The following is a 26,478-nucleotide window of genomic DNA, read 5'->3' on the forward strand; positions in this document are numbered from 1 at the left end:
TGTTTCCAGATCTACATCCTTTAACAAACAGTCAGCCGTGAGCTAAAATGCCTGTTTTAGTGAATGTAGTCTGGTGGCTGTGAGGAGAGCGACAGAACGTCTCTGTGGTGAAGAGAAAGAGGATCTCACTCTTAAAGAAGTTTCTCCTCTTAGGAAACTCTGATCCCAGACACAGAGTCTTTACCTGAGCTGTCGACTGTGCCTCGGCTTTTATTGTGGCGGTGCATTTCCTGAACGTGTCCGGTGTGTGTTGACAGAAAGAGCGGCGGAGCAGCAGCGTCTGTACAGGTACACCATTTAATAGTTATTATAGACATTTTATATACAGTTGTATTCTGCTATGTGGTACAATCTTTAAAATCTGCTGTTTCATAGTTTGAAAATCAAAAAAAAAAAACCTTACAAAACTCATCAAAACTCGCAAACTGATCAGAACTTTTTTTCCATTTTTTTGGAAGACTAGAAAAAATACTTTTATTGTATTAATCATGCATTACACAAACAAAAAGTCTTTAGTTACACGGTAAGTCGTAGCGTGGGTGAAAAGAAAAATAAAGATTTTGTTTGTGATCGATCAGGAGCCGCTCGCTCGGTACAAATCCCTTCAGTTCAAGACTTCAATTAAAACAAACAAACCACAACGATGAAGTAAACCCCCCCCTGAGCCTGTGAGTGACAGAGCGGGTCGGGGTGTTCAGCCAATCAGGGGCCAGCTTTGTTTTGAAGACCCGCCCCCTCCAGGAGGGACAGTTTCTCCTGGAGCTCAGAGATAAAAACAAAAAGAAAGAAACTAAAAACCATCGAATGACGTAAATAAACGTTTTCCTGCCTGGTGAAGCTGTGAAGAAGAAAAGAGGTGTGAGGAAGAGGAGGAGGAGGAGGAGGAGGAGGAGGTGAAGCATCCACCTGAACCAGCAGCGTTTCTGGAGCTGCAGAAACTCTCAAAACCACTTAGTTTCTCTAAAAAATGAGAAACGCTCTTGAGATTTAAATGTTTCTGATCATAGTGACTCAGAGGTTGTTTTTTCCTCACTTTGGCATGAAGAGGCTTCCGTAGCCCCCGACGATCAGAAACTGATCACTGTGTTAATATTGACGACCTCAGACTTTATCTTCCAGAGGAAAACTGAATAAAAACAACCAGAGAACAGAAAACAACAAAACATCTGAAAGATCAAATAAAGAATTAAAAATAAAAAAATAACTTTGGGGACAGAAATACTATAATTATTAATTATAGTTTAAAGGACCAATGACGTCGTCTGATAATAATTAGAGGAAAATCAAAGATTAACTTCTGTCATCGAGTTTAAAGTTGATTTTTTTGAGGAAAACTGTCAGAAAATATATTTGAAAAATAAATAAAACATGAGAAGTTTAAATAATTTAAACATTTTAAGGAATATCTGATTCTCTCAAATATCCCGGGAAAAAGACAGACGAGGTCCTCGAACGCACCACCAGCAGTTCCTGGTCATTTCAGTGAGAAAGAGTCACACAGGTGCGTTCAGGTAACCTCAGAAATCATTAATTAAATTATTAAACTCATATTTAATGATCAAATGTTCTCACTGTTTGCTGATGAGCTTGTTTATCTGATTTAATCTGGTTCCTTCTTTTACAGCCACACGGTGTTCTTCTTTTATTCACTGGTAGTTTTAGGGCTGTTCTCTTTTGGTGGACGTGACGATAAACATGAACATTTGTTGTTATTGTCGTTAATATTTGAATCTATTATTTACCCGGGGTGGGGGGTGGTGGGGTGGCTGCGGTGTGTTGGAGGGTTAACGGGTGTTAAAACATTAGAAATGCTTGTGTTGTAGTGGATCTCTGCATGTGATGAAAAACCCCATGTGACCTGAACGCAGCACGAGGAGGTGAAAACATGAATGAATCATAAAGTCTTCGATAATCAGAGTTTGTCTGAAGTCGTGAAGCAGACAGACGGCGCCATCAGAGCTCTCCTCCTCCTCCTCCTCCTCCTCCTCATGTGTCAGATGAAAACGTGGTTTGTGGTTCGTCATGCGTCAGGAAACAGGAAGTAGGTGGGCGGGGCCTGTGAGCGTTGTGACTGGACGGGAACGAGGACCCAGAATCCTCCTCGGTTATAAAAACGATTATAAAAACTAGATTTATTTTACACAAACAGAAAACGTCCATACGCAACTACAGTAACGCTACACGTCCGACTCCTCCGCTCGTCACCTCGGCGGTTTAAACGCAGGGCTCTGATTGGCCCACCAGGGGCTGAGGTGGGGGTGAATTAACCAATCCTCTGTTCCCGTTCGGACAGACGTCCAATCAGCTCGCACCTCGTCAGAGAGAGAGAACAGGAAATCTGAGTTTTAACCCGGCGTGGTCGTTCAAGAAGTCAACAGATAACTCACATGTTTTAACGTCTTAATTTAGATTTCTTAAAAACACCGTAAAAAAGATTCAAATCTGTTTTTTTTCCTGAAGCTTTAGTTCAGATTTTAAGATTTAAAAACTTAAAAACAACAGAACCACGCGGGGTTAAAACATCAGACGTTCTGTTTGGTTTAGCAGCTTTTAAAGGAAAAATCCCCTCAAACGTTCTTCCTCTTCATCCGTCGTCACCGACTGAAGAACCAGGAGGTTTCATCAGATGAGCTGTGACCCTTTGGGCTTCCGTAGTCTGTGATGTTTCCCCTCAGAGGAAACACAGGAACTCGTCCTGGTGACGTCTTTCTGTCCGTCCGTTCGAGGTAAAAACTCAAAGAGCAACGACGGGAAAAAACCCCACGTCCGTTTGCACCAGACGCAGCGTGAAGAAGAAGCTTCGTCTCTCCTGACACGTTCCACACACAGACCTCTGGAAACTACACAACCGTAGTGATGAAGTTCAACCCCATAACCTCCCTGACTGACGGACATGTTTCACACGTCTTTTCCTTAAAGCCCTGAACCTAACCCACCTGTGAGCTTTATTTTGGAGACGATGTTCAGCGACACGAGAAACGACACGTTAAATATCCTTAAAGTGAGGCTGGACGCCAACACGCCTTTAAACAGACATTTCCTTTAATTCACTGAACGCAGCCGTCGTTTGTTTCAGCGGCGACGAGCAGACGTTTAGGTTGAACTAAACTTTTGGTAAAAAACAAAATGCTAAAGGTTGAAAGTGGTCTTGCTCCTGCTAAGAGAAAAAGCGTCACGTCAAACCGAGTCGATCCTACGCACTGCACCTTTAAGAGAGTAAACGCCAACGCCGGCGACCTGCTGCGCCGCCGTCGAATAACAAACCAACTGGACGTTCGTCGTGTCGGCAGCATCGATGCCGTTCCGTCTCAGAGATGAACGACGTTGTCACACCTGATGCAACATGACAGAAGAAGAGAAACGGACAAGTGAACGCATCACGAGGGCCCATCTGGGGGGATTTTTCCTTCCGGTCCGTCCTCTGCTCCTCAAACTAGTGTTAACACGTGTGTGTGTGTGTGTGTGTGTGTGGGGGGGGGTCATGTAGTGTCATCGGGGCATTCGGGACTCTGCAGACGAGGGGAGATGACATCACAGGACAGGTGATGACATCACAGGACAGGTGATCAGCGTGGACCATCAAAGTTCAAACGTTCCCACGACGACTCTCAGTGTCTTCAGTCAGGAGGGAGGGAGGGAGGCCACACAGCAGTGTGTGTGTGTGTGTGTGTGTCTGTGTGTGTGTGTGTGTGTGTCTGTGTGAGTGAGTGTGTGTGAGACAGTGTGTGTGTGTGTGTTCAGTCAGCTGATGGAGGTCTCTTCTGTCTTTAATATTTTTCCTGCGTTCAGAGACCTGAACACTGTTAGTCTGTCTCTCTCTCTCTCTCTGTGTCTCTCGCCCCACGGTCCTTTGCTTCTTCCTCTTCCTCCTCCTCCTCCTCCTCTTCCTCCTCCTCGTCTACATGTAGACCCTGGCGAGGGCGTCGGCTCCGGCCGAGGCGATGTAGGCCTTGGAGGGGTGGAAGGCCACGTCGTAGATGGCCTCCTCACTCTTCTTCCTGTGAGCCGTGATCTCCTGAACACAGGTTTTACTGTCCAGGTTCCACAGACGGAGGGAGCAGTCATGACCTGAGGAGGAGAGGAGGGGGAGGAGGAGAGGTGAGGAGGAGGTGGAGGAGGAGGAGGTGAGGAGGAGAGGAGAGGAGGAGGAGGTGAGGAGGAGAGGAGGAGGAGAGGAGGGGAGGGGGAGGAGGAGGAGGAGGAGGAGGAGGAGGAGGGAGAGGAGGGAGAAGAAGAGGAGGAGGAGGAGGAGAAGAGGAGGTGAGGAGGAGGAGGAACGCTCTGAGCTGAGATCAGAGGTGTGTGTGTTTGTGTCAGACTCACTTCCAGACATCAGGTAGATCCCGTTAGGATCCACAGCCAGACTGGTCACTGCATCCAGGTGAGCCACCATGGCATGGATCACTTTACCTGGAGAGAGGGAGACAGAGAGAGAGACAGACAGACTTTCATGAGCCACAGTAACATCTCTCTGTCTTGAGGTTTGTCAGAGAGAAAGAAGTGTTTTTATATTTGTAGTCCATTTAGAGGAAGAAGGGGCTTTGGGGCGGGGCTACCTGCTCACTGACCAATCAGAGGAGGGTCCTGACTACAGCGGACCGATCAGAGGAGGGTCCTGACTACAGCGGACCGATCAGAGGAGGGTCCTGACTACAGCGGACCGATCAGAGGAGGGTCCTGACTACAGCAGACCGATCAGAGGAGGGTCCTGACTACAGCGGACCAATCAGAGGAGGTCTATGAGGACTCAGGCCGGCCGACTGACCTGACTTGTTGTCGTAGAATTTGATGTGTCGGTCTTCGTGAGCTGTGATGGTGACGGGCAGCGTGGGATGGCTCACCACCTTGTTGATGTGATTGGACCCCGGCAGGGCTGGAGGGGGAGGAGGGGGAGGAGGGGGAGGAGAGACAGCACAGATTATAGTGTTTTCTTTGCTCTTTATTTGTGAATGTTACTAATATGCAGAAAAACATTCAAATTCCTGACCTGTGTGACAACTACAGAGTGAGTGAGTGTGAGTGTGAGTGTGTGTGTCTCTTACTGCCTTCTCCCTGCCCCTTGAGCACCAGTGCATTCTGGGAGGTCTCCAGGTCGTACACCACCACGTCTCCGCTGTTAAATGACGCCACCATGTGGGCGGGGTCGCAACCGTTGAAGTCCACCGACGTGGGGACACCGTGCTCTGCCAACACACACACACACACACATTAATGAGTCTGCCGGGCTGCTGCCCCCGTCGCCTCCGCCGCCCCTGTCGCCCCCGCCGCCCCCGCCGCCCCCTCCCCCCCAGGCGCCGCCGTCCCCCCTCCTCACCCTTGTTTGCGTTGAAAGTGCTGATGCAGGGGTTTTTCTCCGCCGGGTTCCACAGTTTGACCGTGCCGTCGGCCGAGCAGGACAGGAGGCGGCTCTTGATGCCGCTGTAGGCCAATCCCCACACGGCGTCCGTGTGCCCCGTCCACGACCCGGCCAGGACGCTGGGATCTGATTGGACGAGAGAAAACGTGAAGCGTCGAACCTCAAAGTCAGAACCAGTAATACTTTATGGATCCGGGTCACCGTACACACTCAGACCAGATATTAGAGAAAGATCAATAAGAGGACGACTACAGCATGAAGGGCTCAAACTAAACCTAACTACAGGGGGTGTGTGTGTGTGTGTGTGAGAGACAGTGTGTGTGTGTGTGTGTGTGTGTGTGTGAGACAGTGTGTGAGACAGTGTGTGAGACAGTGTGTGACAGTGTGAGAGACAGTGTGTGTGTGTGTGTGTGTGTGTGTGAGACAGTGTGTGAGACAGTGTGTGAGACAGTGTGTGACAGTGTGTGAGACAGTGTGTGAGACAGTGTGTGAGACAGTGTGTGTGTGTGTGTGTGTGTGAGACAGTGTGTGAGACAGTGTGTGTGTGTGTGTGTGTGTGACAGTGTGTGAGACAGTGTGTGAGACAGTGTGTGAGACAGTGTGTGTGTGTGTGTGTGTGTGTGTGACAGTGTGTGAGACAGTGTGTGTGTGTGTGTGTGTGTGTGTGTGAGACAGTGTGTGTGTGTGAGAGAGAGAGAGTGTGTGTGTGAGACAGTGTGTGAGACAGTGTGTGTGTGTGTGTGTGTGTGACAGTGTGTGAGACAGTGTGTGAGACAGTGTGTGTGTGTGTGTGTGTGAGACAGTGTGTGAGACAGTGTGTGAGACAGTGTGTGAGACAGTGTGTGTGTGTGTGTGTGTGACAGTGTGTGAGACAGTGTGTGAGACAGTGTGTGAGACAGTGTGTGAGACAGGGTGTGAGACAGTGTGTGAGACAGTGTGTGAGACAGTGTGTGAGACAGGGTGTGAGACAGTGTGTGTGTGTGTGTGTGTGTGTGAGACAGTGTGTGTGTGTGTGTGTGACAGTGTGTGTGTGTGTGTGTGTGTGACAGTGTGTGTGTGTGTGTGTGTGTGTGTGTGAGACAGTGTGTGTGTGTGTGTGTGTGTGTGTGACAGTGTGTGAGACAGTGTGTGTGTGTGTGTGTGTGTGTGTGTGTGAGACAGTGTGTGTGTGTGAGAGAGAGAGAGTGTGTGTGTGAGACAGTGTGTGAGACAGTGTGTGTGTGTGTGTGTGTGACAGTGTGTGAGACAGTGTGTGAGACAGTGTGTGTGTGTGTGTGTGTGTGTGTGTGTGTGTGTGTGTGTGTGTGTGTGTGTGTGTGTGTGTGACAGTGTGTGAGACAGTGTGTGTGTGTGTGACAGTGTGTGTGTGTGTGTGTGTGTGTGACTGTGTGACAGTGTGTGTGACTGTGTGACAGTGTGTGTGTGTGTGTGTGTGTGTGACTGTGTGACAGTGTGTGTGACTGTGTGACAGTGTGTGTGTGTGTGTGTGTGACTGTGTGTGTGTACCGTAGGTGTCGTAGGGGTCCACATTAGAGCTGGGGATGTTCCACCACTGGATGGTTGAGTCGATGCCTCCACTGAAACACTGTTCACCACTGGAGGTCATCGTCAACGACAACACTGGACCACTGCAGGGGGGGGGGGGGGTTTCATTATTGTGTTTATTTCATGTCTCACACACCATTAACTTCCTGTAACTTACAACAGCATAGAGACAAATATGGAAAAAAAAACAGTTAATATGAGGTCACATGACCGGAGCAGTGTGTGTGTGTGTGTGTGTGTGTGTGTGTGTGTGTGTGTGTGTGTGTGTGTGTGTGTGTGTGTGTGTGTGTACTCACACATGGGCTCTGAATGTGTAGATGGGCTCCACATCAAAAGAGGCACTTCTGGAAAACAACAAGACAGAAATGAAACTTCCAGACGGCTCTTGAACCATCAGTGCTGCAGTAAATCCTTTTGTGTGTGTGTGTGTGTGTGTGTGTGTGTGTGTGTGTGTGTGTGTGTATGGGGGGGGATTATGTGCAGGACACTGATGCGTCTGCGTTTGAAGTTGGGCTGAGGCGTGTCGGCGAGGATGAAACGGGATGCAAATGCTAACAGATCTGTCAGGTCTGAGTAAAACGGGATTTTCCTCAGAAGCAGAGAGAGAATCCACCAACAGGCACAAAGGAAGGAAATACTGTGATTCAGTGATCGGTTCCCCCTGAGGGACGCAGGCTGGGACAGTCGGTGGGTCCAGTGTCGGACAGCAACGGATCCAACATTAAGATTAAAGTAGACGAGGAAACGGTTTGTGGTTAAAAGAGAACTCCACTGTTTCTGCCCCCACATCCTGCTGTCTGAATGACTGGCAGGTAGTAAAAGCCACTGACAGGCTCAGAGTGTTATTCTAAGTGTGTGACAGCATCATGGAAAGGATCCCTACAGAGAGAGACCTGGAAGATCCTTTTGGTTTAACCACAAACAGCACACACACCAGACTACATTCACTAAAACAGGGGTTTTAGAGAACAGGACACAGGAGCTGCTGCCTCCATCAGTCAGTGTGTTTGTGTTACTGTGTGATTTTGAGGTTTTTAAGTGTCAGTTCAGATCCAAAATAATATCAGTGTAACAGACAGTAACACAAACCAACCAACCAACCAACCAACCAACCAAGGCAGCAGCAGATCAGCAACTCCTGTTTTCTGCAAGTTAAAATGACTGTTTTGTCAATGGAGTCTGGTGGCTTTGAAGAGAGGGGTATAACATGTATGAAAACAATGTTTGTCTGGTATAAACTGTGATCAGTTGTAAATAGTTTCAGGATAAATTCTGAGAGTCTACAGGTACAGTAACACCGTTCATCGGTGTGAGCTGCGCTTTGTGTTTGCAGTCGTGTTCAGGTACTTTTTGGCGGGGACGGTCTTGGTGAGGTTCCACAGCTTGAGGGTGTGGTCCTCGGACACGGTGACCAGACACGGCTCAACGGGGTGGAAGGCCAGCGCTCGGACGCCGTCGAAGTGGCTCCGCAGCGTGTACTTGGGGTTCCACGTCTTCCTGAACGAAGACTCCTTATTGGACGGCAGCTGAGGTGAACAAACGACAGACGGAGTGATTAAAGTGACCGAAGCCATCGGCTGACGGTGTGGGGGGGGGGGGGGGGGGGGGGGTCTGTTTCTTACGTCGTAGCTGTAGTCTGTCTCGTCGTTGGTGACGGTGAGGTCAGCGAGGTCGCCCAAACCCAGAACGCTCTCCAACACGTCGTCTGACCCCCCCAAGAGAAAAGACTTCCCCCCGCCGGGAGGAAACGGTAGAGGCTCCGCTACAGAGAGAGAGAGAGAGAGAGAGAGAGAGAGAGAGAGACAGGCAGAGAGAGAGAGAGAGACAGAGAGAGAGAGAGAGAGAGAGACAGGCAGAGAGAGAGAGAGAGAGAGAGAGAGAGAGACAGGCAGAGAGAGAGAGAGAGACAGGCAGAGAGAGAGAGACAGGCAGAGAGAGAGAGAGACAGACAGAGAAAGAGAGAGAGACAGGCAGAGAGAGAGAGAGAGACAGGCAGAGAGAGAGAGAGAGACAGGCAGAGAGAGAGAGAGAGAGAGAGAGAGAGACAGGCAGAGAGAGAGAGAGAGAGAGAGAGAGAGACAGGCAGAGAGAGAGCGAGAGAGAGAGAGAGAGACAGGCAGAGAGAGACAGGCAGAGAGAGAGACAGGCAGAGAGAGAGAGAGAGACAGAACTGTGAGGACGAGCTGCTTGTCTTAGTCTCTTGTCATGAACACATCAGATCTTCCTCTCCACTGTAAATCTCCTGAAGGCTGGATCTCCTGGATTACTGTGACCTATGAATGTAACATGACTTCTCTAAAGTGATCACCAGTGATCCATCAGACCATGTTTGGTGATCAACCCTGACTCTACAGTGATCTCCAGATGCTTCATGTCCCTAAACCCTCTGGTGTCTCACCCCACTCCGTCCCGTCTCCGGAGCTCCGAGCCTCACCGGCTCCCTCTCCGTCCTCCGCTGTCACCAGGAAGTCAAACTCCTTCAGAGCCTCCTCCGTGTCGGCGTCGTCCTCCGTCGCCAAGCCCTCGTTCCCCACCTGCAGGAGGAGGAGAGAGAACAGGTGGGAGGAGGGAGGGAGGGAGGGAGGGAGGGAGAGAGGGAGAGAGGGAGGGAGGGAGGGAGGGAGAATGAGGACAGTAAGTAAAGACGTATTTAAAAAGGGCTCTGTGTGTGTGTGTGTGTGTGTGAGTGTGTGTGTGAGTGTGTGTGTGTGTGTGTGTGTGTGTGTGTGTGTGTGTGTGAGTCTCTGTGTGAGTCTCTCTCTGTGTGTGTGTGTGTGTGAGTCTCTGTGTGAGTGTGTGTGTGTGTGTGTGTGTGTGTGTGTGTGTGTGTGTGAGTCTCTCTGTGTGTGTGTGTGTGAGTGTCTGTGTGTGTGTGTGTGAGTCTCTGTGCGAGTGTGTGTGTGTGTGTGTGTGTGTCTGTGTGTGAGTCTCTGTGTGTGTGTGTGTGAGTCTCTGTGTGTGTGTGTGTGTGAGTCTCTGTGTGTGTGAGTCTCTGTGTGTGTGTGTGTGTGTGTGAGTCTCTGTGTGTGTGTGTGTGTGTGTGTGTGTGTGTGTGTGTGTGTGTGTGTGTGTGTGTGTGTGTGTGTGTGTGTGTGTGTGTGTGTGTGTGTGTGTACCTTGGTCTTGTGTTTCTTGGCTCGGTGGTGTTTGTCAGTACTGATGTCGTCCATCAGGTCTCCCTCCTCATCCTCCTCTTCATCACTGTCCTCTGCGTTCTCCAGGAAGTTGAATGTCTCCAGAACGTCGCCTGGACTCCTGAACACACACACACACACAGACACACACACACACACACACACACAGACACACGGTCAAATCAGTGTGTGAATGACCTCTGACCTCCAGTCAGCAGAGAAAATGAAATGAAGAGTTGTACATAAAGAATTAAGAGTACATAAGTCAGTAAGAGGTGTGTGTGTGTGTGTGTGTGTGTCTGTGTGTGTGTGTGTGTGTGTCTGTGTGTGTGTGTGTGTGTGTGTGTGTGTACCTCTTGCTGTCCTTGCGGCGCTCCGTCCCGTTGATCAGGTGCTGCAGGTTCTTGTTCTCCACAGATCCGTTCTGCTCAGAGCCCGACAGGCCGAGCAGAGAGCGAACCCTCTGGGTGCGGACGTCCAGGATGGTGTCTGTGTATCCCACCTCCTGTAGGTACCTACACACACACACACACACACACACACACACACACACACACACACACACACACACACACACACACACACACACACACACACACACACACACACACACACACACACACACACACACACACAGACAGACAGGTGTCACCCTACAGTTCTTTCTCTGACCTTTACTAAAACACATTCTGACATTTAAAAACTAGAAGCAGCAGTTTACTCTATGAATTCAGTTTTCTGATAGTTGGACCTATTTAAATTAAATAGGGTGAGCCCAGGTGAGCCCAGGTGAGCCCAGGTGAGCCCAGGTGAGCCCAGGTGAGCCCAGGTGAGCTCAGGTGAGCCCAGGTGAGCCCAGGTGAGCTCAGGTGAGCTCAGGTGAGCCCAGGTGAGCCCAGGTGAGCTCAGGTGAGCTCAGGTGAGCCCAGGTGAGCCCAGGTGAGCTCAGGTGAGCTCAGGTCCGCTGCGTTCGCTTGCTCTCTGTACGTGAGCTAAAGCGGCTCGGGCCCTGGTCGGCTGTGTTAACTACAGAGTGCTCTGTGGGGTGTAGGTGCAGTGCATTCTGGGTGTTGTAGGTCTTCTCCCCCTTCAGAAGAAGGAACAGCACAGACTGTTCTCTCTGCTCATGTAGCATCATCTCCCACAACAGCTGCTCCTGCCGGTCGGTAAAGTGCCGTGGGGGGGCTCTTACTGTCTGAGGAGCTGCCTTCCTTGTTTCCAGGTGAGCTGACTGTTGGCAGGGACGGCAGAGACCTCCGAGTCTTTGGTGTCTGAAGGACAAACACAGACAGAACAGACCAACAGGAGAGGAAACTCTGGTCAGCATGTTTGCTCGGCTTAAAGACGTTTCTGACATTTGTTGAAGCCTAAAAGAGAAAAAGCCTGAATGTCTTTTGTTCATCCATCTGAACTGTTACTGATAGTTTACTGTATTCCTCTGACATCATAATGTTTGTCTTCTTATTCTTGTGGCACCGTGATGATGATGATGATGATGATGATGAAGAAGCCTGTCAGCCAACACACAGCTGGAAACTAATTACAGAGGAACATTTAGGCAACTGAACACATCTGCTTCTTCTGTCTCTTGTTGTTAAAGCTTTTATTACAATAATTAGCACGAGCAGTGTCTTCATCATCATCATCATCATCATCATCTAATCTGATGATAATTAATAATTAGGAGCTGCTCAATTCTCTGATCCAGACAGTAAAACCTTCGATATAGAGATATAAGATATAAGGCTGAGAAGAAGGGATTAAAGGGAGAGGAGGAGGAAGACGAGTGCGTAACAGTACTTCAGACAGTCAGAGACCTGGTCTGTGGTAGACCAGGCCCTCCGTCACTCCCCTGTTCTCCTTCCATCACCCACCTGATTCAAAGCTTGGCATCTTCATCTCCCCCTGGTTTAACTCGGTTCCATATTTTAACTTGTGGTATTTTGCTCTGAGGAAACAAACAGAAACACATTTAAACATCAGATATTAAAACGTGAAGCTTCTTTATCCAGTCTGGAGGTTTCAGCTTTTGTTTGTCTATAATTTTTATGTTTTTTAAGCTGTTTAGTCTTAAACTTCACCTACAACGATCAGAAATAATGGATCAATCATTGCATGTGATCAGCTACACTACAGCTCCTTTATTTTGTCTTCCACTTTTCTTTTTCTTCTAAATTGTGGTTGGTAATAGTGACTGAAATCACTCTCTGCACACACACCAGACTACATTCATAAAAACACTGATTTTAGCTCACAGGACACTGCTGCTGCCTCCACCAGTCAGTGTGTGTGTTACTGTGTGACTTTGGTGTTTTAAAGGCTCAGTTCAGATCAAAGTATCCCATATTCAAACCATATTCTAGTAAAGCTAATATGGTCATTTGATGTGTAATTAATTAAAAACAGACTCAGGGGTAAAACTGATAAATAAATAATAAATAAAAATAATAAACATAAATGCAAATCTGTGTTAGACAGGAAGTCCCTCTGAACCCTGAGGGGAGGTTTGGGGAATGGTTCAGTGATAAAGGGTGTTGAGAAAGCTGAAGGTTTCTTACCTTTCCTGTTTTAAAGCGTATTCTAACATTTTTATTCTTCTAACCAGGTCGTTCTTCAGGTTCTCCTGACCTTTCCTCTCCCCCTGCAGGAACGCTATCCTCGCCTGGAGACACAGAGGGAGAGAGACGGTTAATTCACGCCGTCCACCACCAGAGCGAGCGACACCGGCGCTGAAGTCCTGACCCAAACCCCCTCTTCCCTGAGACATCACACACACAGATGTTGACGCCTTCTGTGCTGATTACATGAGCACAAATACAATAAGGCTCAGTGTCACATGTGACCGAGCTTTCCTCTGGAACCATGACGCCATGTGCTTCATCACGTCCGACATGAGAGTGAGAGCAGATGTGGGACAGGTGACCTCCAGAGCCACGTGAAGCTCAGGTACAGGTACAGAGGACGCACAGGACTACAAACATGGCCGCACAGGACTACAAACATGGCCGCACAGGACTACAAACATGGCCACACAGGACTACAAACATGGCCGCACCTGGAGCCCCTCAGCTTTTAGTGAGGTAACACTTTTAAGAGAATGAAGTCATCATTTTTCATGAACAGTGGTGAAATTATGAGAATTAAGTTAAGTCACTTTGCAGGAAAAAAATCTGCAGAGAGAAAAATTAACAGATGACGTATTTTATTTGTGAAACTTAAACTGAAGTTTAGCTTCACATTTTGTATTTTAACTCACTGCTCTTCTGATATTTCCCCTCTAGGATAAAAAAATAAACTTTATTCTCACCATTTTCTGACTTTTAATGAATGAAATGACTCTTTTCTCATCGTTGTCGCCTGCTTGTTGCTCACGTGGGGATTCTTGGATCGTTGGATTCATGAAAGACTTTCTTCTGTTCTTCTCTTTATGGAAAGTGAAATAATGTTTGTAATGAATCAGTTTTGATTGACTGACTTTATTTTCATAACTTGGACTTTTTTTCCTCATTAAAAACTTTATTCTCATAAAATGACAGCTTTATTCTTGTAACGTTAGACCTGTGGCCCAGACACTTTCAGTTCAGTCTGGTTCAGAATACGTTCACACTAAACACTTTATTGACGTCTGTTTCATCACTTCATCCTCTGACAGATTTCTTTCTTGGCATCGCTGGTTTTTAAAACGTCTAAAACATCTGAGGAATCGACGTGGAGCTTCAGCGTGAGAACAAATGAGGTGATTTATTACCCGACGCTGTAAAGTGAAACCTCTGAGGGACGGAGGAAACAAACACTTTAAATAACATCGAGCTTCATCCACCGCGGCCAAATCAAGACAAACTACAGGAGCAGCAGCGTCGCAGTGAGCGGACTCCATGTTACAGTTTCCTCCAGTTCCACAAACTAAAGTCAGAGATGTGAAGTAAAAATAACACATTCAGGTCGTTTCTGTGACGGCGGACTAGGGCAACTGCAGCTAAATAAAAAACACTAAATTAAGCTAAAAAAAACACTAAATTAAGCTAAAAAAAACACAAAATTAAGCTAAAAAAAACACAAAATTAAGCTAAAAAACCCACAAAATTAAGCTAAAAAACCCACAAAATTAAGCTAAAAAAAACACTAAATTAAGCTAAAAAAAACACTAAATTAAGCTAAAAAACACTAAATTAAGCTAAAAAAAACACAAAATTAAGCTAAAAAAAACAAAATTAAGCTAAAAAACCCACTAAATTAAGCTAAAAAAAACACAAAGTTAAGATAAAAAAACACAAAATTAAGATAAAAACAAAAAAACTGAATTTATAAGATTAGTTGTAAATCTAAAAAACTCAAATAAAAACTCTGATTTTATAAAATCACACATTAAAGTCACAGATTTATTCATGACGTGATGAATTACACTTTACAATCCAACTTATTATTCAACACCAGATCATCATAAACAGCTGGTTTTCACAAACTTTTATTCGTTTGTTTAAATATCACTGCACTACTTTACTATTGTTTTTTGACCTACAGTGGCCCAAATTCACCGTCGTAGAAACGAACAGATCTTTGTCATATTTCTGAAGTTAGAAAAGAGTTTGTGTCTGAAGTTATAAAGTTTCTCTGTACAGAAAAACTTTATTGTTATGGAGTTAGAGACAAATGTCCGGATCACCTCCATCTACCTGCACACTTCCTGTCTGACTGTCCACCTGTCTGACTGCGCGTCTGTCTCTCTGTCCATCTGTCTGTCTGTGAGCAGCTGCTCCTGAAACCCAACACTGACGAAGGCCGGAGGCTGAGAGCTATTTATACAGAGCGCTCTCTGCCAGGGTGCCCATGGCAACAGGGGGTCGCCACTTCCTCCGGTGAAGGTCGCCATGACGACGGGGAAACCAGAGGTCCTTCCCCGGCCAAAAGAGACAGACAGAGACAGAGAGGGAGAGACGGGTAGGGAGTGAGCTGGGACGTCTAGGGGGAGGATTACATAACAGAGCACTAAGACTAACTCAGCTGTGCTCTGATTGGACGGTTCTGTGATTGACAGCCACAGCTCCTCACCACCCCCGAGATCCCCGACATACCACAAGGTGTGTGTGTGTGTGTGTGTGTAAACAACCAAACCACGTTCAGAGAGCACCAGGTCGGCCGCTGATCACATTACTTAAAGGAAAACTCCACCAAAAACACGCTGCCTCACGAACCAGAGCAGTGATGTCACTGCGAGTCATTTACAGGAACAGATGATGCCTTCACTGCCACTCTGGTATTGTTACATTAGTGTTTAAGGTGGTGTTGTGCTGCTTCTGGTGGACTGAACCTGAACGTCTCTGTGTCCGTCAGTGTGACGGCTTCGTGTCCGTCAGTCTGAGCCACAGCTCCTCTTGCTGACATGATGTTTCTCATGTAACTTCCTTAAGCTCTTAAAACAACATTATGCAACTATTTCACCTTAAAATAACTGCGGCTAAACCGTCACGCTTGTGCTGTTAAAGCCTCTAAACTGTGGGACACGTCCTGCCACATTAACAAGCCGGCCTGAGCGGTCACATCCACCAGGTGCTGCATTAGCAACACGTCACATGACAGCATGATGTCGTGTCAAAAATAATGAAGCCAAACTCCAGTTTAGAGTTGAACCGGTCTGATGGGGGCCGGCGGCCCGCTGCCCCCCGTCAAACATGTCTGCTGTCGACAGACCAGCGCGGCGCCCTTTGTCGCTCTCATGTCAGCAGATTTAAATGTGCCGCCGTCCCGTCGTTACCATGTTTGGCGCCTGAGGAAGCGCTCAGCGCTGCTTTAGAGGCAGAACGATCAGGCCCCTCCTCCCCAGCTCGACGGCACCGGACGACCCCCCGGCCGTGGTCAGGGTCAGGGCGCCTGCCGACGGGTGAAAGCCAACCGCTGCCGCCCGCTGACACAGTCTGAGTGGGTCCTAAATGATGGGGATTATTTCGTAAGAGTCTGTGCAGCATTTTTTAGGAAAATCCCACAGAATCGACCTTTAAGCTCTTAATGTTTTAAGACCAAAAACAAATGTGAGGGTAGACTGTAGACTTCCTGCTCGGCCTCAGCGCTGCTCTCTGCCCCTCTGATCACCAGTGATGTCAGATCTGCACCAACACAACCAAGAAGCACCTCCTTCATTTCAACGTTTCAATGAGACGACCCCCCCCCCCCCGGCGCTCACACTGGTCCTCAGACCTTCGGCCGTGAGGTGGAGAAAGAAACAGTGTGACATCTGAATTTATCTGAATTTCAAGGCTGACTAGACACCGACCCAGTCCAAGAGGGATGAAGAGGGAAGAAGAAATGTCTTTTCAACATGAGAAAAATCGTAATAGAAATCTATGATCTACTGATCTATGATCTACTGATCAACTGATCTACTGATCTATGATCTACTGATCTACGCTGCCTCCATCAGTTAGTTAGCTTGTGCTGTTGTGTGCAACACAAATACAGCGTTATATGTGGACTGACCCTTTAAAAGACACACTGACTGATGGAGCAGCAGCTCTAAAATCCCTGTTTTAGTGAATGTAGTCTGGTGTGTGTGCTGTTTGTGGTTAAACCAAAAGGATCTTCCAGGTCTCTCTCTGTAGGGATCCTTTCCATGATGCTGTCACACACTTAGAATAACACTCTGAGCCTGTCAGTGAGTTAGTGTGCTTGTCTGGGACGACAGTCAGCAGAGTTTGTTTAGACCTGAGGAGTTTTCTAGTGAGTTCTCGGATTAGGAGTGAAGTCACAACACCCGCCCCGACCAGTGCACCTGGTGTGCATGAATCAAGCGCTCCCCGGGGAGCTGGAGTGAGGTCAGAGCGCCGGGGTGATGATGAGGACTGTGATGAAGTGAGCTCACTGGCCCAGATTTACCGAGCTGACAGATAAACAGGGGGGGTTAGGGTCTTAAGGGCCATTCATTCCTCTGAACAACTGCGTCATTAACACACACACACACACACACACACACACACACACACACACACACACACAAACAGAGACACACACACACGCAGTAAAGGTCAATAGACAAACACTCCAATAGTGTCTTTACTCAAAGTAACTAAAATATTGAAGTTTAAACCAACAAGAAAAAGTCGTCAAGTTGGTTTAATTCTCATTTTGTGACTGACAGGCAGTTGAACATCAGAGTGTGTGTGTGTGTGTGTGTGTGTTATTTCAGGCTGGTCTACTTTTAGCGTCCAGCTGGGACGGGGCTGTCAGAGCAGGGCCCAGTAGGCCAAGCCTCCTAATTACAGCCTGCCTGCCGTCCTGCCCTCTTTACCAAAACATGGAGCCACCGCAGCGCTGCCCCGCCTACCGATACACCAGGTACACTGGATGACCTTTGGCCTTAAGCCTGGCTGTGTGTAAAACGCTATGTTTAGAACATTAACTTCACTGTAACTTGCCGTCAGACGGCCCTTTCTGATGGGGAGCTCACGCCGTTACATCCAGCTATGCTCTCCTCAATGCCACCAGACTACATTCACAAAAACTGTGATTTTAGCAAACAGGACACAGGAGCTGCTGCTCTGCTGCTGCCTCCATCAGTCAGTTAGTTTGTGTTATTGTGTGACTTTGGTGTTTTAAAGAGTTAATTCAGATCCAAACTGATGTGTTTAAACACCAAAACTCACAGCAACTAGACCGGCAACTCCCATGTTCTGCCAGGTAAAATGACTGTTTTTGTCAATGGAGTCTGGTGGATTTAAAGACAGCATTGAGACCAACCAATCAGAGGAGGTCTTTGCAGAATGAACGTCACGTCTGGCTCCATGGCATAGAACATTACATGAAGTATAATTCAAACAAAAGACAAAGATCCTCTGTGACGTTCAGGAACACGACCACAGACTGGCAGCTTTAATGCCGTCTAAAAAGATAGATAGATAGATATTCCTTTATTTATCCCACAATGGGGAAATTTCAAGTCATCAGCAGTTTTGATTCACACATACAGGATACAGTTCACACATACAAAGAAAAGGCGTCCAAGCTGTAAAATAACTCCTTTATGATTAAAGGAAAATTATTTTAATGCTTTAACACTGCAACTATTTCTGGTGTCTGGTAAAACCACCAAGGTCGGGTGCAACCAACCAACCAGCAGCGGCCTAATTCACCCAGAAGTCTTTGAGGCATCAGTGCCTTGGTGACGCTGATGTAACCAGGAAGTAAAACGTTGCCACGGAGCCGGTTAGTCTACACATTTCACCAAGTGATCTCACTTATGACTCTGAGGAGGACACAAGCCCCCCATCAGCTGCAGCTACAGTCAGTCACTTCCTGTTTGTAGGACACCTGCAGCACCTCAGGTGAACACTAACATGTTCTGTGCCAGAGGTCAGGTTCAGGGTGTGGAGGTGCCTTCGCTCTGCTCTAATGGCCACTGAAACACTCGCCATCAATATTTTACAGCTCAGGTCCTTTTAACAAACCTGGACCATAAAACCCATCGGCTGCTTCCTGTGGAGCTTCAACAGGACGGCTACTAAAGGGCTATTCTGGTATTTCACCACAACAACGGCGCCCTGTGTGTGTGACAGTCTTCCTGGACAAACCGTGCCGACAGCGCAGGCAGGTGCAGCCGGTCGACTCTGCCCGGTTAACACAGCAAACATGAACACGCTGCACCCATCGGATCGCTTCACTGTGCCGACACGGAGACGCTCACACAGAACACACGTCCACCTGATCTCTGGGAGATCATTCAGAGATCCACTTCACACAAACCCTTTGGTAAATAATGATAAAGGACTAAAACATGTAGCTGAGAGATTTTCTAATACTTCACACCAACAATGAGGCTCTTTAGTCCGACTAGTCCCAGAAACTAAACGTAGAAACACTGGATTCAGTCTCTTCAGAGTGTTTGTGTTTCCACCAAATCTGAAGAAGCGTGAAGATTAGGCAAATTAGACCAATAATGGATTTAGAAGCGTTTGTGTGGTTTGAGACGGGATTTCTGCACAACAACACAGTCATGGTGGCGTTCAGTGGGATTTACTGCTGTTACACTGGGAACACTGGGAGCACTGGCAACACTGGGAACACTGGGAACACTGGGAGCACTGGGAGCACTGGGAGCACTGGGAGCACTGGGAGCACTGGGAGCACTGGGAACACTGGGAGCACTGGGAACACTGGGAGCACTGGGAACACTGGGAACACTGGGAACACTGGGAACACTGGCAGCACTGGCAGCACTGGCAGCACTGGCAGCACTGGCAGCACTGGCAACACTGGGAGCACTGGGAGCACTGGCAACACTGGCAACACTGGCAACACTGGGAGCACTGGGAACACTGGGAACACTGGGAGCACTGGGAACACTGGGAACACTGGGAACACTGGCAACACTGGCAACACTGGCAACACTGGCAACACTGGCAACACTGGCAACACTGGCAACACTGGGAGCACTGGGAGCACTGGGAGCACTGGCAACACTGGCAACACTGGCGGCTGGTCTGAAGCGTGCCGACGGTGTGAGGATGATTTCATCAGGTCGTCTTTCTACTTCAGTGCAGAAACAAGTTTGATGGTTTGAAAACAAAAACTGTATTTAACCTCCTGAACAGTGATTCGTTGTGGCTTATTAAAGGATGACTTGTGCTGTCAAACCTCTCCGTTCACCACTCAGACACCAGGATGTGGACGGAGAGGACCCAGGGGGAGAAACAGTGGAGTGACCCTTTAAATCTGTCAAAATCAAAGTTTAACAAAAGCTCGTTTAAAATCTAACCAAACCTCCTGCTGCTCCTCAGAGTCAGCTGACACCAGAGAGTCCTGGTCCTGGTGTTCATGAAGCTTTTCCTCAGAGTGTACGAGTACGTTGCCCTCCCTGATCGCCCTCCCTGATCGCCCGCCCTGATCGCCCTCCCTGATCGCCCTCCCTGATCGCCCTCCCTGATCGCCCTCCCTGATCGCCCTCCCTGATCGCCCCCCCTCCTCCCTCAGTAAACGTTAACGGCAGGAGTGTCGACACCTTCGCTCACTCTGTTCCGCTCTGCAGTCAGCAGCCGTCTGTGTGTTCGGCTCTTATCACAAACTCTGACAGACTCATGCTGAAGGCATCCAGTGTCACAACGCAGCAACAAGTCAGAGCAGAGCAAACACAGAGTGCCCTGTCCACACACACACACACACACACACACACACACACACACACACACACACACACACACACACACACACACACACACACACACACACACACACACACACACACACACACACACACACACACACACACACACACACACACACACAGCCTCCAGTCTGCCTGCTGCAGGGTGTGTTATAACATAGACATGAACTGTCCCACATTTCAGTGCTTCACTCTCACACACAGACACACACACACACACACACACACACACTGTGTGTGATGGCTTGAAGCGACTCTAGGTACTAAAACTGCCCTGCGGTGCAGCAAATGTGTTAATCAGTGTCTTTTCCTTTCTATTGGTTCTACATCTGGATCTATAAACTCTCTAATCAACAGGAGCTTCATCCATTTGATACCTCTGGAGAAGTCTGAGTGTGTTATGGCCTCAGTCACATCCTGAGGACCAGCTGCTGGAGGTGGGAGGGCTGCTGAGGGGCGTCCATGTGTCATCTTAATAAGGAGTCCCAGTACTGATCAGTCCCAGTATTGATCAGTCCCAGTATTGATCAGTCCCAGTACTGATCAGTCCCAGTATTGATACACCAAAGCTTTGTGTCAGTGTTTACTAGCTGGGCTGTGATCTGGTCAGTATCGGCCATGATGGAGCCGATCAACCTTAAATCCACTTTGGGAGCAGATCCAAATTTGGGAACAAGAGTGCAGTGTGTCAGGTCACTGCCCCCCCCCACCACACACACACACACACACACACACACACACACACACTCAGGCTGTGTGTGTAATGCTAACACTGTTTTCAGTCTCATTAACCTGTCATACGGGCTTTTTAACACCTTTACACACACACACGGCTGATTAAGTGAGCGGCCCGGCTGTTATTCACCGTTAGCCGGCAGCATTAGCTGGCTAGGGTGACAAACCAAAATGGCTGCATGTGGAGATTAGCCGACTGTCATCTGGATTCACTTCTCCTTTACTAATCACTGCCTCCATGTCCACAGTAAAGCGCCTCGGTGCTCTCACACCGTGATGCGGGTAAAGACTCATAAGCTAACAGAGGAAAGTGACAACAATGTGTGCTAAGTGCTAAGTTACCCTTTGACAGCGCTGTGAAGCTAACGGCTAACGGCTAACGGTAACCAGGCGCATTCCGCTATCCGTGCTCTGACCCGTTAGCTTAGCCGCTTAGCCCGCTAGGTTACAAACATTCGCTCAGAGGCGACCGTCAGCGGCGGTTTGACGAACCGTGGCTCAAACCCCCAGTGGAGCCGCCTGTGAGGCCAACTGTCGGTAACCAGAAACAGCCCTCTATCACCCGGTACCGTTACACCGGACCGCGTCCCCGGTTGTTGTTGTCCTTAGCTTGGGCTAGCCTTGTTAGCATTCAGTGCTAAGCTAAGTGTGCTAACCTGGAGCTCGGCCCTCTCCACTTCCCAGTGCGCCCTCTCCATCTCGAACCGGGCCCACTCGTGCTGGATGTAGTGCAGGATGCCGGGGATGGTGTACTGCTGCTGCGGCCGGGGCAGCTCGTCCGGTTGGTGCGGCACCATGACTCCTCCGATCGCCGGATTAGCGCTGCTGTTGCTCCCCTGCTGCTGCTGCTGCTGCTGCGGCGGAGGCTGTCGCGGGGCTCCGACCCCTCCTCCGCCGGGGTGCTCATCCATGTTTTTTTTTTCTTTTTTTCCTTTTTTTAGAAAAGTAGAAGGAAAGTCCCAGACAGTAACGGTCCGCTGAAGGATTCCCGGCCCCCCTGGAGCCCGTGTCCCCGCTCCGTGTCTGTCGCGCTGGCTCCGGCGCGGTGTGAGAGCCTGGCTGCCCCCGGAGGGCTGCGGTGAGTGCGGCTGATTGCGGACTCGGTGTTTGTGTGTGGATCTATCCGGCCGCCATTACTGTTCTCTCTCTCTCTCCCTGGATGCGATGGTCACGGAGGGAGAACCCAGCCGCGCTGCATGACGGGAAAACATTCATCCTGTTTTCTCCCCGTCATCCAAATACACTATGTAACATTTAGGGCACCGGGAAAACATAGGAAATTATTACTTCATTTGTTATTCTGCACATTTCATATATTTCTTACTTTCTATTTTTTGCTCTATATATTGTTTTATACATTATAATATGAAGCACTACTTATTAGATACTTACTATTTGATTATTCTTTCCTTATAATTTGTCCATGCTTTTAAATATTTCTATGGCAGAATGGGAGCAATTATAACCCAGTTTAAGATAAATAAAATATTTCTGATTTGACTGATTCAGACTCCATCAATTCTACCGTTTAAGGAACTGATTCCCAACCAGTGGCACTGGTCTCTGTGCTCCAGTTCTTAAGGCGTTCTGAAGAGTGTTTAACTGTATTTAACTTCTGATGTTTAGTGTGTTTATTGTGCATTAACCCTGTTTTTCCTGTGACGTGTGTTTTATAGAGGACACAAGTAACCAAACACTAATTAAAGCCTCTAAACTGATGAATGAAATGACCCCCCTAACCCTCAGTGGTAGTAGATATGTAGAACAGAGCACTGACAAGAAACCACAACCACACTCATGTTTTCCATCCTCTTGGACACTCGGGTGTCGTTTTAAACACACTCAGATATCTGTATGTTAGGACAGTCTATATTTTGAATATAGGGACACTAAATTCATTTTATACCAAATGTTATTTCCAAAAGAATACAGACGTTCTCTCTCTTCCATCTTACAGTCGGCGCTTTGACTGTACGTGTGATTAAATATTATATTTGCATGTTTAAAAACATCTAGAATATAATCTGTCTTTATTCTATTGTTAGTTTTGTGTATTAACTTACTGCTGACGTCCTCTTACTTTGTTATATTTCTTATTTTATACTGTGATTGTAGTTAGAGTGTAAAGTAAGCAGGCCTTTATGCGGCTTTATGCTTTTGCTAAGAAACATGTACATTTCCTGTATAGTTAAAATATCATTTAATGCTTTTATTTTAAAGCCTGAAATATCATCTGAGTCCTAAAGTTCACAATTAGTATTTGTTCCATGAACGCACCATATTGGGGCTTTACTGCGCATGCGTTAGAAGTGCTAACAGCTGTCGTTAGCTTCGCAGCGCTGGAAAGTGAAGCCTCTCTATTTGTGTCATAGTTATTTAACCTTTATTTAACTTTAACGCTCATTAGACTTTTATTTAACCGTGATTCCGAGCGGCTGCGGCGCCTCGTTGTCATAAACACATAAAACAAGCTAACAGGAGTTAGCTTGATGTTGTTAGCATTAGCCTGTGTGATGGAGCTCTATTAGCTGCAGCTCAGTTTCAAGCTAACAACTGCTGGTAAGTCGAAGAAACATTCATGATAATGTTCAGTACACGTGACTGTGATCCTTCTTGTTTAACCACAAACAGCCGTTCTATCGCTCTCTGCACACACACCAGACTACATTCACTAAAACAGGGATTTTAGAGAACAGGACTCAGGAGCTTCTGCCTCCATCAGTCAGTGTGTTTGTGTTACTGTGTGACTTTGGTGTTTTAGAGGCTTAATTTGGATCCAATATAATATCTGTGTAACACACAATAACACAATCAAAGTAACCCATCCAAGCAGCAGTGGACCAGTAACCCCCGTGTAAAATCCCTGTTTTTGTCAGTGGAGTCTGGTATGTTTGAGGAGAGCTTCCTGTTTCCTGTTTGGGCCTTTGATCAGCTGGTTTGATCCCTGATAACAGACTTTTATAAACTTTATAGACTCATGTTTCTGAGTCACATTCTTTAATCTCAGGGAAAACTGTCGCCCAACAGTGTTTCTACCAGTGTCCTTTATAATGAAGCACCTGTGCAGGTGTCATAAGTCTTTAAGTTCATGTTGTCTCATTTGAAGGCATCAAATGTTCAGGCTGAGGAGAACTGGTGTTTCTGCAGCTGAATTTAGAGAGAATTAGATTCTTTCTGCCTGTAAAGTGACGTGTTGTCCCTGCGCTGTGTGCCAGGCAGGCGGCCGGCCAATCAGAGGATGATAAAGTTTGTGCTGATGGTGAACCGGCAGGGTCAGACCCGGCTGTCCAGGTACTACCAGGCCGTGGAGCTGAGCAGGAGGGCGCTGCTGGAGGCCGACGTGGTGCGCTGCTGCCTGAGCCGCAAGAAAGACCAGGTGACTGTCAGAGCAACTCATCAGTAGGTAGAAAAACGGTGGTATGTCCCTTTAACTGTGCCGCTGTCTGCTGCTTCTCAGTGTTCCTTTGTGGAGTACAAGGACTTTAAACTGGTCTACCGTCAGTACGCCGCTCTGTACATCGTGGTCGGAGTCACAGACACAGAGGTGAGTAACACACCGAAAACTGAAGGGAGGCCTCCGTGTTTCTAACCGTCTGTCTGAAGGACTGGTAGGTAGTAAAAGTGTTGGAACTGGTCCAGTAGATCACCTCAGAGTGTTATTCTCAGTGTGTGACAGCATCATGGAAAGGATCCCTACAGAGAGAGACCTGGAAGATCCTTTTGGTTTAACCACAAACAGCACACACACCAGACTACATTCACTAAAACAGGGGTTTTACCTTGTGGAACCTTGTGGTTGCTGGTTTAGTTGCTGTGACTTTCTTTTTTAACAGGTTAGTTAGAAGATGAACAAATAGTTTTAAACACCAAACTCACACAACAACACAAACAAATTAATTAATCAATGCAGCAGCAGAGCAGCAGCTCCTGTGTCCTGTTCTCTAAAATCCCTGTTTTAGTGAATGTAGTCTGGTGTGTGTGCTGAGAGCGATAGAACCGCTGTTTGTGGTTAAACCAGCAGGTTCCATCCCTGATAACAGTTTTCTGATGATTCTTGTCTCCACAGAACGAGCTCTCCGTCTACGAGCTGGTTCATAACTTCGTGGAGGTTTTGGATAAATACTTCAGCCGTGTGGTGAGTTCACACGTCGACACTCAGGATTCAGCGTCGGGTTCTTCGAGACGCCAGAACCCGTCTGATAATCTGTTTGTTTGTTTCCCACAGAGCGAACTGGACGTATCCTTTGAACCCGCCGGCCGCCGTCTGTACTTCCTGTGTGTGTGACTGTGTTTAGTTTGTGTTAACTTGACCCGTCATCATCAGATCATGTTCAACCTGGACCGAGTCCACATCATCCTGGACGAGATGATCCAGAACGGACACATCGTGGAGACCAACAAGAGCCGCATCCTGGCGCCGCTCACCGCCATCGACAAGATGGCCGACGGCTGACGCTCCAAAACCCCACAGGAAGTGACATCACAGACTGTTTCAGACAGACGGGCACAGGGACCGATAACCGATCCTGCAGCGGCAGCGTCCTTCTAATGCTGCCACTGGTTAGCTTATTAGCATGCTAATTAGCTGACTAGCTAATTGGTGTGCTATAGCAGCCTCGCTGCTTCAGCAGGTCGACCTTCAGTGAAATCTGCTGCTTTATGACCCCAAACTACGGCTGGATTAAAGGCTCAGTTCACCGTTGGCTCAGTTTCCTGCTGGTGTTGACCTGAATGACCTGAATGATATTTTATTACTGCGTGTGTGAAATAAGCCAAATGTAAATATAACTTCAAATAAATAAATGAGGCTCTCAGACTGGTGGAAATTCCTTTTTCTGGTGAAATGAATTGTAATTGAATTAAAGCAGCAGTTATATCGCTCTCTGCACACACACCAGACTACATTCACTAAAACAGTGATTTTAGCTCACAGGAGCTGCTGCTCTGCTGCTGCCTCCATCAGTTGGTTTGTTATTGTGAGTGGCACAAATATGTTTTTATGTTGGATAATAATAATATAAAGTGACCCATAAGTCCCACAATAACCCAAACAGACTGATGGAGGCAGCAGCTGAACAGCAGCTCCTGTGTTCTAAAATGAGTGGTTTTGTGAATGTAGTCTGGTGCGTGTGCAGACAGCGATACCCCCACACGGCCGTGACGACCAGCTGTCCACACACTTTGGGCTCCTGTCCGCCCCCCCCCAGACAGAGCACAGGACTCCGGCTTTACTTCATACTTTGCAAACATTTTAATGATTATTTTTTTGGAGCATACACATTTGAAAATATCTGTTTACCTGAAACTGCAACTTGAGTTAAATAAATGTTTATAATATACAAAGAAAATACAAGGGAGAGCAGAGCTTCTTACATTTGTTGTCTTCTCTGTAGATGTGCCTCGCACACGACCAGTGTTTCTGTCTTTATAGCTTCATTGGAAAAGAACACCAAATGCACTCTGACCTTTGACCTCTACAGGCGGCCAGAAACAACCCGAAAACTGTCGCACACACACGGAAACAAAAAGCAATAAAAGGAAATAAAAACAAAGAGGGAAGA

The 26,478-nt window shown here is 47.6% G+C and overlaps 3 protein-coding genes across 6 annotated transcripts in view; 1 reads left to right on the plus strand and 2 right to left on the minus strand.

The window, feature by feature from the left end:
- Positions 1-278: 278 nt before the first annotated feature.
- On the minus strand, positions 279-22,056 carry strn3 (striatin, calmodulin binding protein 3). The gene is made up of 16 exons (XM_070842150.1): positions 21,574-22,056; positions 12,594-12,697; positions 11,910-11,983; positions 11,228-11,306; positions 10,389-10,550; positions 10,018-10,156; positions 9,300-9,435; positions 8,524-8,663; positions 8,249-8,427; positions 7,198-7,245; positions 6,863-6,984; positions 5,315-5,482; positions 5,043-5,183; positions 4,766-4,873; positions 4,324-4,410; positions 279-4,068 (listed from the first exon to the last, which is right to left on the minus strand). The coding sequence occupies exons 1-16, from the start codon at positions 21,826-21,828 to the stop codon at positions 3,899-3,901; spliced, it is 2,112 nt and encodes a 703-aa protein (XP_070698251.1). The 5' UTR covers positions 21,829-22,056; the 3' UTR covers positions 279-3,898.
- Positions 22,057-23,225: 1,169 nt separating this feature from the next.
- On the plus strand, positions 23,226-25,731 carry ap4s1 (adaptor related protein complex 4 subunit sigma 1). 4 transcript variants are annotated; one of them, XM_070842513.1, is made up of 6 exons: positions 23,226-23,476; positions 24,133-24,293; positions 24,375-24,461; positions 24,984-25,052; positions 25,143-25,154; positions 25,242-25,731. In XM_070842513.1, the coding sequence occupies exons 2-6, from the start codon at positions 24,156-24,158 to the stop codon at positions 25,368-25,370; spliced, it is 435 nt and encodes a 144-aa protein (XP_070698614.1). In that variant the 5' UTR covers positions 23,226-23,476; positions 24,133-24,155; the 3' UTR covers positions 25,371-25,731. The 4 variants fall into 4 exon arrangements, with proteins under 4 accessions (XP_070698614.1, XP_070698610.1, XP_070698611.1 ...); XM_070842509.1 differs by lacking the exon at positions 25,143-25,154 and having other exon boundaries at positions 24,984-25,064; XM_070842510.1 differs by lacking the exon at positions 25,143-25,154 and having other exon boundaries at positions 24,153-24,293; positions 24,984-25,064.
- Positions 25,732-26,144: 413 nt separating this feature from the next.
- Positions 26,145-26,478, minus strand: part of hectd1 (HECT domain containing 1) — a 33,766-nt gene continuing 33,432 nt past the window's right edge. The window contains exon 44 of the mRNA XM_070842149.1: positions 26,145-26,478. This exon is cut by the window's right edge and continues 539 nt beyond it. The gene's annotated coding sequence lies outside the window, so the exon portion shown is untranslated.

This window comes from Pempheris klunzingeri, chromosome 13 (genome assembly GCF_042242105.1).
Source record: "Pempheris klunzingeri isolate RE-2024b chromosome 13, fPemKlu1.hap1, whole genome shotgun sequence".
NCBI lineage: Eukaryota > Metazoa > Chordata > Actinopteri > Acropomatiformes > Pempheridae > Pempheris > Pempheris klunzingeri.